Source organism: Sinocyclocheilus anshuiensis, unplaced genomic scaffold (assembly GCF_001515605.1).
Source record: "Sinocyclocheilus anshuiensis isolate Anshui unplaced genomic scaffold, SAMN03320099.WGS_v1.1 scaffold1037, whole genome shotgun sequence".
NCBI lineage: Eukaryota > Metazoa > Chordata > Actinopteri > Cypriniformes > Cyprinidae > Sinocyclocheilus > Sinocyclocheilus anshuiensis.
In genome coordinates this window covers 557,167-568,577 of record NW_015555773.1, presented here as the reverse complement: position 1 = coordinate 568,577, position 11,411 = coordinate 557,167, and the positions used below count along the sequence as shown (strand labels likewise).

The following is an 11,411-nucleotide window of genomic DNA, read 5'->3' as shown; positions in this document are numbered from 1 at the left end:
AACATGGAAGAATATTCAGGACTTTTTTCAAAAGGAATTGCAAATTGTATTTTCAATTGCGTTTTCCATATGTGGATGCATAAATTGTGCAATCTAAATGCAATTGCAAATCTTGCATTACCGTTTGAATTTTCGCTTTCGCGTACGCACAGTAACTGCCACATTTCAAATGAAAAAGCAAAGTCCATTTGCAACTGTATTTACTATATCTTACAAGTTATGAGCCTGTCATATTTAAATACCAATATTAATTACCACATTTGCTTATTCACTCCCTCTGCGTCGTGCATGTAACCTGCCAAAACTCAAATGGAATCACAATTCCTTTTGCATTTGAATTTCCGATGTCTACACGGAAAGCTGTCAATCAGTGTGATGGGCGGGACTATACTATATGGGGCGTGTTTGTATTGGGAGGTGACGTCACTCACAGATGACAGTGCTGAATGCTTTGATCAATGGAGGTAATTGTTAAAGGCTCTGCTAAAGGCAGCTGCTAATCAGTTCGTGCCTGCGTCAACGAACAGACAACCTTCTTGGCACAATACATAATTCTGTCTTTTTTACCCCAAATGCAGTGATTATCCCCTGCTAACAGTGGGAGCAACAACAGTACGCACAATAGGTCAATATTCACTATTACCAAATGCTTTTCACCTGTCTCCAGGGCCGAATTATCCAATGTCAGCGTGCTCTGCTTATTAGCTCGGGCACATCCGCTATACAGGCGTGAATATTGAATGTTTAACATTATATTAATTACTTACATGTACTTCATAAACATCCTTAATCTCTAATAACTCCATTCTACTCTCTGTTGTTCTGTTTTCAGTGTTTCTTTTTCTGGACACAGCTCTATTCACACGCTGTTTGGTATCGGGGCATTTTTACGAGTACGAGTACAGGAGCGCAGTATCGGGCCCGATACCAATACCAGTATCGGTATCAGTGCATCCATAGTTTCAAGTGATGCAGGTGTTTTTTTCACTGCAGGTTTTTCAATAAATAAAAAAAACCCATTAATTTTTCATAATGTTTAGTGAAATTATTTGGTAGTCTGAAGTGGGATGGGGATTCGGGATAGGGGGGAGGGGAGTGCCAGAATTTTTTATAGATTTAAAGGAGGGCGCGACCAAAAAAGTTTGAGAACCACTGACTTATACAATCATTTTAAATGCTGTTCTTTTGAACTTTTTGTTCACCAGAGAATTCTGAAGAAAATGCATCTGTTTTTACAAAAATATTAAGCAACAAATCAGCATATTAGAATGATTTCTGAAGGATCATGTAACACTGAAGATTGGAGTAATGATGCTGAAAATTAAACTACATTTGAAAATAAATTCAAATAGAAAACAGATATTTTAAGTTGTAATATTATTTTACAATATCACTTTTTTTTTAATTAAATAAATGTAGACTCCAGCCCAAACATTTCAACAGTGGTGTATTCCTGAATGTTTCGTATTCAACAACTCCAATGCTATAATCACGTTCTATAGCACGCTGTTCATTACAGACAACAATTCTGATCCATCCCTCAGTCTGTAAGAATAAATGGAAAAGAATTTTAGGGCTCTATAAAATACATTTATTTTTTCCTCACATTCCATTTTATATTTACCAGATTCCATTTTAATAGTTTAATTTTTTTAACAATCAAAAAGTAAGTGTAATTAATTTAATTAATAAGAATAACTTCATTTATTTTTGTTTTTACAATAATAAGGCCTCTTAATTTTAAGTTTAAGTACCTCTTTTAATTTTATTTATTTTTAAAGAAATTCTGTATTTTGTACTTTAATTTTTCTGTTGAAAGCATAAAATATGAATTTAATTGATCTTTTAATCAAAGTTAAACAATTAAACATTATTATTATTTCTACATTAGGATGTATATTCTATTGTACAATAGTAATCTATTTCTGCCACAATTTCTTCAAATTAAACTTGTGTTGCCGTCAAGACCTTTGAGTTTCTGTATGTATATGATATGACCAGGACTGGATTTATCCAATGGGCATTATGGGCACAGGCCCAGGGGCCCATGCGCACTTGGGGCCCAAGCGAGGGGAAGAAAAAAATTCGGAGTGTCTTTACATTAAAGGGTTAGTATACCCAAAAATGAAAATTAGCCCGTGTTTTACTCACCCTAAAAGCATCCTAGGTGTATGTGACGTACTTCTTTTAGACGAATCCAATCGGTGTTATATTAAAAGTTGTCCTGGCCACTCCAAGCCTTTCAATGGGGCTAAGCGGGTGTTGGTTGTCAGCAGCTCAGAAGACGTGAAATAAAGTGTGCGCGTCCGTAATAAAACGTCCCTCACACGGCTCCAGGGGGTGAATAAAGGCCTCCTGCAGCGAATCCATGCGTTTTTGTAAGATAAATATCCATATTTCAAATGTAATAAACACTTTTTTCTCACTTCCGCTGACTGTGGTATGCGTGTGCACGCCTCTGGAAAATGCAGGAGCAAAGGAAACAAAGTTTCCTTACTTTAGCAAAGGAAAACCATATCGAAATCCTCTGACATTTTTCTTTACAAATCCTCGTTTTGTGCTTCAAATTTGTGACCGACGTTTTGTTTAGTCTCCGCGCTCGTCACTAATCACGCAACGCCAACATATTACGTCATCCGCCTGGACGGCTTCCGCGTATAACAGATGGCGGAAGTGATAGAAAAGTGTTTATTACGTTTGAAATATGGATATTTATCTTACAAAAATGCATGGATTCGCTACAGGAGGCCTTTACTCACTTTATTATGCATGTTCTGTGACAGCTGCACCTAGATCCGATTGGTGTAAAGTGAAGTCTCATCTAGGGCAGGCAGAGTAGGAGTAGCAGCTGTAAGGGAAACAGGTCAATTTAGCTGTTAGGGAATCATTTAAGATTTTAAAGGGAATTTGGACAGACCCTGTGGAATTCGGCTCCTCGTGTTTCAACCATGTTTTGACCAAATCTTAGATTGTCTGATTCGGTCTGATATCCTACACAGCATTTTCTGTATTGTCACGTGCATCAATTGGAATGTGTAAACAGACTGAGAGGCAGGTGCTATTATAAGATAGGAATAAGATATAGGTGACAAATAGGTAAATAAATGTATGTTCGCAGAGTAACTCGTCGTGTGTGTGTGTGTGAGGCGAACAGGGTCACATCACAGGAGAGTGAACTGCCTGTCAGGAATCATAGCACGTCAGCAGTCTTTACTTGGCTTGTGTACTGCATCATCACTATGTCTGTCACGCGACTCTGTTGCCCTTTCGGCTTGAACTGATGGTAAAACTAACGACATTATTAACTTCTATCTTTATGTTGTTTCTACATTAATTTGGAGGTTCAATGTGAAATTATGAGAATATAAAAATTAGATTAATCATGATTAACTACAGAAAAATGTGTGATTAATTATTTTTTTAATCAATTGAAAGACAGCACTAATGTTAACCTTTTATGGATTTTAGATTTCAATTTAATTTCTAATTTTATAGGTCCCCCCAGAAAGAGATCGGGATGGCCCCCACCCCCTTGCCCCCCTGCAAATTTTCAGTTCGATAATCCAGCCCTCAAATGAAGCTAATTGAATAGCCCTGCTCTAATCCGTTAACATGGGTGCGGAAAAAATATGCACTACATACACACTGCAAACGGTGTATGTGTGAAACAGGCGTAACACGATGGCCTGCTCCGTTTGCCGAAAACGGACAAGAGCAAAGGACAAGAATCTCAAAGTTTTTTAGGGACAAAAAAAAGATAAATCAATAAATCTGTTTTTTGTTGTTTTCTTGTAAGTAAAGGAAAGGACAAATTAAAAACATTGTAAATATGTTTATTTATTGTAGTAGTAATGACTGCCTGTTTTTGCAAAAAGAGTTTCATGGCCAATATAAAAATTTTTAGCCGGTAAATGTTGTCACCTCACCGGCCATTGGCAGGTGTGGCAAAAAGTTAGTTTTAGGCCCTGCCTCCATTGATCAAAGCATTCAGCACGGTCATCTGTGAGTGACGTCACCTCCCAATACAAACACGCCCCATATAGTATAGTCCCGCCCATCACACTGATTGACAGCTTTCCGTGTAGACATCGGAAATTCAAATGCAAAAGGAATTGTGATTCCATTTGAGTTTTGGCAGGTTACATGCACGACGCAGAGAGAGTGAAAAAGCAAATGTGGTAATTAATATTGCCATTTAAATATGACAGGCTCATAACTTGTAAGATATTGGAAATACAGTTGCAAACGGACTTTGCTTTTTCATTTGAAATGTGGCAGTTACTGTGCGTACGCGAGAGTGAAAATTCAAATGGTAATGCAAGATTTGCAATTGCATTTAGATTATGTCACAATTTATGCATCCACATATGGAAAACGCAATTGAAAATACAATTTGCAATTCCTTTTGAAAATTGCCCTGAATATTCCTCTATACTTAAAAAGTACAAAATTGATAATTTAACTGTTTAGGAACAATTCCCAACTCAGGCTTAGAATTTCATCTGGCAGACAATAAAATGAACAATATATATTTTTTAAAATGACAAAAGGACAGATTCATATACAAGGACAAGAACATCACAGAGACATGGGGGTGAGCTCTTTTAACACGGACCAGTAAGTGACCGCACAGAATGCCCTAGTAAACCACATAGCAATGCTCTAAAGGCCACCCCAACACCTTAATATCATGCACAGGCAAGCACCTCTACATTACAATTATATTTTATCTCACGGAGTCAGCTATTTTTTTTCTCAACAGTCTGGACAGAATCCAACTGACATCTTCCTATACCCATAAAGGAAAGATAACTTTGCACAAATCCAATGTGAAGAACAAAAAATCTGCAAGGCTGCATATTTCCGATAAATTACTTATGTCTTCACGACAATCTCATAATTGAATCATATGTATCCGCACAGGTGTGAAGTGGAGGAATTATGTCGTGTGAATGTCTTAATCATTAGATGCTTTCCATCAAAGTCCTTCTAAACACCTCCATGCCGACATGCCTATCACTGTTCTATCCAGCTGTGGGGGGCCTGAGCCCACAACACTGCTTCACATCTCCCTGTTACTACGGTAACCCACAGCCAGGCAGCCTGGGATTGGCTGTGGGTAGGTGCAAGCCTGAATGCAGGCAGAATAATGAGAGAGTGAGACTGAAAGAGAGAATAAGCTGAGGGCATCATTGACAGTTTACACTATAAACCTGCCATCTTATTCATGATGTTGTGTAACAGAGAAGCTTATCCTGTATTCATTACTGATCAAAAGAGATCTGAACTGAACACAATATTCTCAAACGTACCACACGGTTTACAGAGAGACTGCCGAGTCGGTGGGTGCGCATGTATTTATCTGGTTACCTGGATTGTAGATGCTCCAGCTGAACTTGTAGGTTCTCTGTCTGCTCCACCTGCTCATCCAAGGACCTCTGTAGCTTTCTGGTCTGATTATGAGCCTCATCCAACTGAAACGAATGCAAAACACATATTTTGGGGATCAAAATTTAGGATGACAAGCAGACCTTGTCTAGTGTGAAAGAGTTTCGGGCCATTTGATGCTGCTGTGTCTTCCCTATAGCTTACATTCATTGATCATAGTGCTGGGAGGTTTGACCAAAAATCTGTATCATGGTTTTTTAGGATTCTGGTGGTTTCATGGTTTATCATGGTTTGTCACTTACTGTGCCTTTATATGGATCAGATTATATGAAACATTTGCAGAACCACTGCATTTTAATCACAAAAAACAAACATGCTAAATTATAGTATGAGCAGTTCTCTTTCATGGGAACTTCGAACTGCGTCCTCTAGGGGTCGCTATGGGGAACGCCTCATCGTGACCCGTGTCTGAAGCAAATACTTAAACTAGTAACAAAACATACTTACAGTTGCTGATTCAGAAGCGCCAGATTGTCATAGCAAAGTCGGAATTGACTCTTTTTTTTTTTGTTTGTTTATTTAGAAGTAGCGTTTGTGCACAGCCAGCCTTGTACTCTTCTAGGTTAAAAAAAATGTCATCCATAAAATGCGTTGCACAAATTCGAACATCTGGGTTGTGCTGTTCTGTTGTAAATAAATCTTAACCAATGATTCCTAATTGCATCTACTTCCGGAAGGCCAAATAAAGTGCTTTTGCTTTCGCAAAGAAATACACAGCGTCTCCCTGACATGGCTGCATCAACACTACTGTGGTTCCTGAAACCACGCCTTCTTTCTTTGCGTGCAGCATTATGTTAATATTTCCACATAGTGATGTAGACATGTGGGGGCGTGTTAGAATGAGCCGTTTTAGGTAGGCGTGGTTGACTCTTACCTTTTATAAAGAATATCTCTTTGGATTTGAGACTTTAGTCTTTGCAACTTTACAGATCTTCTTTATGCACCAAGAGCTTGTAACACTCAAAAGAGAAAGGAAAACTTGAAATCGCATCATATGACCCTTTTAAAGCAAAAACAGAATGGTCTGACCTTCGCTTTGTGAATATATGCTAGTAAAACGTATCTGCACGAAACAGAAACAGCAGATGGGCATTATATGGAGGTAAGATGAAAAGAAAATACCATCTAAACTTTTCTGAAGACAGTCAGTTTCCCTCAGAGATACATTCATATAACCCCCCCACCCCAATTCAGTATTTAGGATCTTCTTCCAATATTTTGCACATGGTGAACAGTAATCTTGCTCTGCCTGCTACAGTATCTTCTTCTCTTTGCGTTCCTCTTTAGCGTTGGTTTATTTGCCCAGTTATTAATAGTTCTCTAACCACTAGTCAAAAGTGTATGTAGTTAACAGGGATCTCCTCTCAATTCACGATGCTGTCTACGTTGCTTTTCCACATGTACTGGCATGCCGTTTTTTTTTTAAGAATTCATACCGTGTGCATAATTTAAACCGCTTTACCGTGTGAACCGGTATATCGCCCAGCACTAATTGATCGTATGTCACTAATCCAAATATTATCTAGCTGATGATCAAAATTGTGAAAATAACTTCTGACAGTCCAAAGAGACAGGAAGAATCAGTTGAAAATTATGAAATCAAATAACTGTATGCTATCATTTGCAAAGGTTATTTTATATCTATATAATTTCAAATGTTTTAAAACCTAATCACTTTGTTAAAAATGTTTAAATATTTTTTGAGGCCTGTATTAGATTTAAATAAAAGTACAACAACAAAGAAAACCCCAGAACACACTCAAAGCAATAATGAATATAATTTTGAGTGAATGCTTCGGTTCACCTCATCTTCAGCCTGGCCCAGCTCTTTCTTTAGTTCCTCCACCCTCAGTCGGAGCTTCTTCACTTCCGTCTCGTGCTGCTCCACACGCCGGTTAGCATGTGCCAGCTCAGCCATCTTCTCCTGGTACTGTTTTTTAACCTTGGAGTGAACATGCCGCAAATCTGCCAGCTCCTGCAAGAGAGCAGATGTATTGACACCAAGCTCCAGATAACAGAATCAAATCATCATTACCAACATTACCCATTTTTTTGTTTTGTACACTTTGACACAGAATCAATATAAAAAAAGTGTGTTTGTGTGTGCTTTGGGAGGGTATCATATACCTTATTGGCCTAACTCATGAATATTAATTAGGGCTATAGCTATATTGGGATAATAGTCTACTGATTGTACTGTACATTCACTGGTATGCACAAGCTTCTGGCCTGTATTTTTTTCTTTGCACTGCAGTCAAGCAAAACAAAGCTCTCGAATATAATGACTGTTGCCCAAAAAAGTGTAAGGCAATTTCTAAAAGTCTTATAATTTCTACTATATTCCTGCTTAAGACAAAAGGTGCTGTTAGCATTATGAAGTGCTACAAGGAAAACACATTCTGAGCCATCTTCAACAGGCCTAGATCAAAGTAAAGATTTTCACAAGCTATCCTTAGAAAGAGAACGCAGGTCACATAGAGCTGGTAACTTATCAAGTAATGAAAATACAGCAGAGTACCTTCCTAGACAATAATACAATGGGACACGGTGCTTCAGTTCTCATCACAACACAAGAGACTGTGATGGGGAGCCCAAGTCATATCTAATCACCAAATAAAACACCCCATGACCAACAAAGAACATTATGTTGCTAACAGAAGGTGAATTGCCCCCCTATAGTGTTTGTTTTCTCCTAGTATTATTATTTTGCTGCCATGGGAGTTTATTGCAGCTCATAGAGCAGCAGAGTGAAAAGTTTAACACAGTGATTGTTATGTTTGCATAGTACAAAGTTGTGAAAAGTGGCCCACTATGACTCAAGAGAACAGTGTGTTATATCTATTTTATATTACAACTGAATATTTTTGCTCTGCCTCACATTTTTACAGAATACAGCTTTTGGAAACAGTGTGAAAGCACAAACATTAAACTATAATTTTTTATACTATGAAAGCCATGGAAGTATCTCTTTACATATACCATCGTGAAAACCGCCACTAGAAGCTATGCCCTGATTAGGATCCGGAAACCACAGCCTCAAGTATTTAAATCAGACAATACAAACTACCACTGACAATGTCTGCTGTATCCAGGTATTTGTCTAAGTTGATCTTGCAGTCAGACAAGGCATGATGAGGCATCCGAATAGAGGCAGTTCCTGGTATGTGCTGTTCCATAGCCCATATACTGTACCAATCAATGAAGGAAAACAGACAAAACAAACTCAAATCAAATAAAGGGTGCCTGTGAAACACACTCTGGATTTTTTTTTTAATCTATTTAAAACAAACAGTCAAAAGATCTCTTTACATTTTAACATTAACATTGAACACCAATCCACCATTCAGGTATTTTGCTTCAGATTGTGTAGATTAATACAATGATCTTTAACACATAACACTGTTTTTAACATTTACACTATTGTTCAAAAGTTTGGTGTCAGTAAGATTTTTTAAAGAAATAAATACTTTTATTTAGCAAGGATTCATTCAAGTGATTAAGTGACTATTCTTCTGAACTTTCTATTTTTCAAAGAGTCCTGATAAAAATGTATCTCAGTTTCCACAAAAATATTAAGCAGCAACAACATTGTTTTCCAACATTGCCAATAATAAAAAAAATTCTACGACACCAAATCAGCAAATTAAAATGATATCTGAAGGATTATGTGACACTGAAGACTTAATTAATGGCTGCTGAAAATTAAGTTTTGCCAAAGAAATAAATGACATTTTAAAATATATAACAATTTTAAATTAAGTCAATTAATCAATAAAAACCACATTATTACTGTTTCTGTATTCTTAAATAAACAAAGTCTTGGTGAGCACGAAACTAAAAAAATAAGGACGCTAAAAAATCTTACTACCTCCGATCTTTTAAATAGTAGAGCACATATTACCTATATACACAGTGCAAGTGAAAAATAAAATAAATACTTTTAGTAAAACAAATCTATTAGCGGCATATTGTATATTACATTTTAAATCAGTGCTGAAAATCAAACATTTCTATCCAGAACTTTGTGGTGAACATCAAAGTGTTCAAAAAGTTGGGCTTCCATACCACCTCAGCAGTGCCACAAACTGATCACCTCCATGCCACGCTGAATTGAGGCAGTAATTAAAGCAAAATGAGCCCCTACCAAGTACTGAGTACATGTACAGTAAACGAACATACTTTCCAGAAGGCCAACAATTCACTAAAAATGTTTTTTTTATTGGTCTTATGAAGTATTCTAATTTGTTGAGATAGTGAATTGGTGGGTTTTTGTTAAATGTGAGCCAAAATCATCACAATTAAAAGAACCAAAGACTTAAACTACTTCAGTCTGTGTGCATTGAATTTATTTAATACACGAGTTTCACAATTTGAGTTGAATTACTGAAATAAATGAACTTTTCCACGACATTCTAATTTATTGAGATGCACCTGTACATGTTTTTCTCAATAGATAAAATAATGAATAATTAAAAGAAAAAATAAATACATAAAGACCTATATACATCCATATATATAAATAACAGCAAACAATAAATTCTAAAGTCCATGTATAATGCAAGAGTTTGTGCTTAACATTGGCAACATATAGTAGTATGGTATGACACAACCACCTCAACAGTTAAGTCAAGTACTTACACATATCTCTAGGTGAGAACTAACCCAGTATGATCTACTTAGTGTTCTGACCTTCTCCCATTTCTGTACACACACAGAGAGCTCATACAAACCTCTCTGTGGTCATAACAGTGAGGAACAAAGAGAGAGAGAGAGAGCCTAGGGAGATCGAGGGGGTGGAAGCCAAAGGGAAGCACCAGAATCCATTAATAATTTAAGAGGATAATCAAGTAGCTAGACAAATCTCATTCATAATGTACCTCCCCCATCACATGAGCAGCCAAACAGTATATTTGTTTTAGAGTGGGAGCACGTATGCACACATACATGGAGATTCTTTTTTTTAGTGTCAATGGTTCAACCTGAATATTTTCATACTGATATGAAAGATTAGACCTTGAAAGATAGTAACAGCATAAGAGGACACAGAAGAATGAAAAGCGCACACACACACACACTTATACTCTCTAAGCCACCTGGCAGAATGAGAATCCCATGCCGCTGTGTTCTATTGATTTCTGGGTCACTGGAAAGGAGGACAAGATCTACTTGTGTTTTTACTGAGAGAGCCACAGCATAGTTAACCCCAGAGCAAATCACACTGCTCTGTATGTGGAGCACATCGCTCAACATGGCCTGCACGTGTGTGGGGTGATCAAAGACTATACAAGTGGTTTTACCAAATCAAAATGTCTTTAAAAACAGTCAGTGGGATAATGTTATGTGAGTTTTTCCTTGATATTTTGATACAATAGTTTATTGAACCATGTTAACAAACCCATTTTTCCATCTATATATACAAATTTAGATTATTTTATTTTATATTCATCATTATCATATTATAATATTACACTCTAAAAAATCCAATATTAGATTCTTGCATAATATCTCAGTATTAGCTCAATGTCTGTACAAAATCAAAAATGTTCTGGTGGTGCACAATGAAAAAAAAAAGTGTTTGATTTTCTTTGAAACTCACACTCTAAAAAATGCTGGGTTAAATATAACCCAGCACTGGGTTAAAAGGGACAAACCCAGCTATTGGGTTGTTTTGACCCAGCAGCTGGGTTGTTTTGTTTTTTTACACTAAAAATGGAGAAGAAGACTTGGACTATGCGCATAAACATTGCGCAAGGTATACAAACAAACATGGAACAATACATTTATTAATCTGTGTTAATGTTAGTTAAAGGGGTCACATGATACGATTTCAATTTTTCCTTTCTCTTTGGAGTGTTACAAGCTCTTGGTGCATAAAGAAGATCTGTAAAGTTGCAAAGACTAAAGTCTCAAATCCAAAGAGATATTCTTTATAAAAGTTAAGAGTCAGCCATGCCTACCTAAAA

At 36.8% G+C, this 11,411-nt stretch overlaps 1 protein-coding gene across 4 annotated transcripts in view; it reads right to left on the bottom strand.

Annotated features, from left to right (window-relative positions):
* Nucleotides 1–11,411, bottom strand: part of ccdc102a (coiled-coil domain containing 102A) — an 80,134-nt gene that overhangs the window by 10,599 nt on the left and 58,124 nt on the right. For 2 of the 4 annotated variants that reach the window (XM_016468400.1, XM_016468403.1), the window contains exons 7-8: nt 7,253–7,423; nt 5,371–5,474 (exon numbers count right to left, since the gene is read on the bottom strand). In XM_016468400.1, the coding sequence (XP_016323886.1) occupies nt 5,371–5,474; nt 7,253–7,423 (275 nt within the window). Of the gene's footprint in view, nt 1–4,868; nt 5,164–5,370; nt 5,475–7,252; nt 7,424–11,411 lie in introns of those variants that run through there. The other 2 variants (XM_016468401.1, XM_016468402.1) reach the window with 2 other exon arrangements.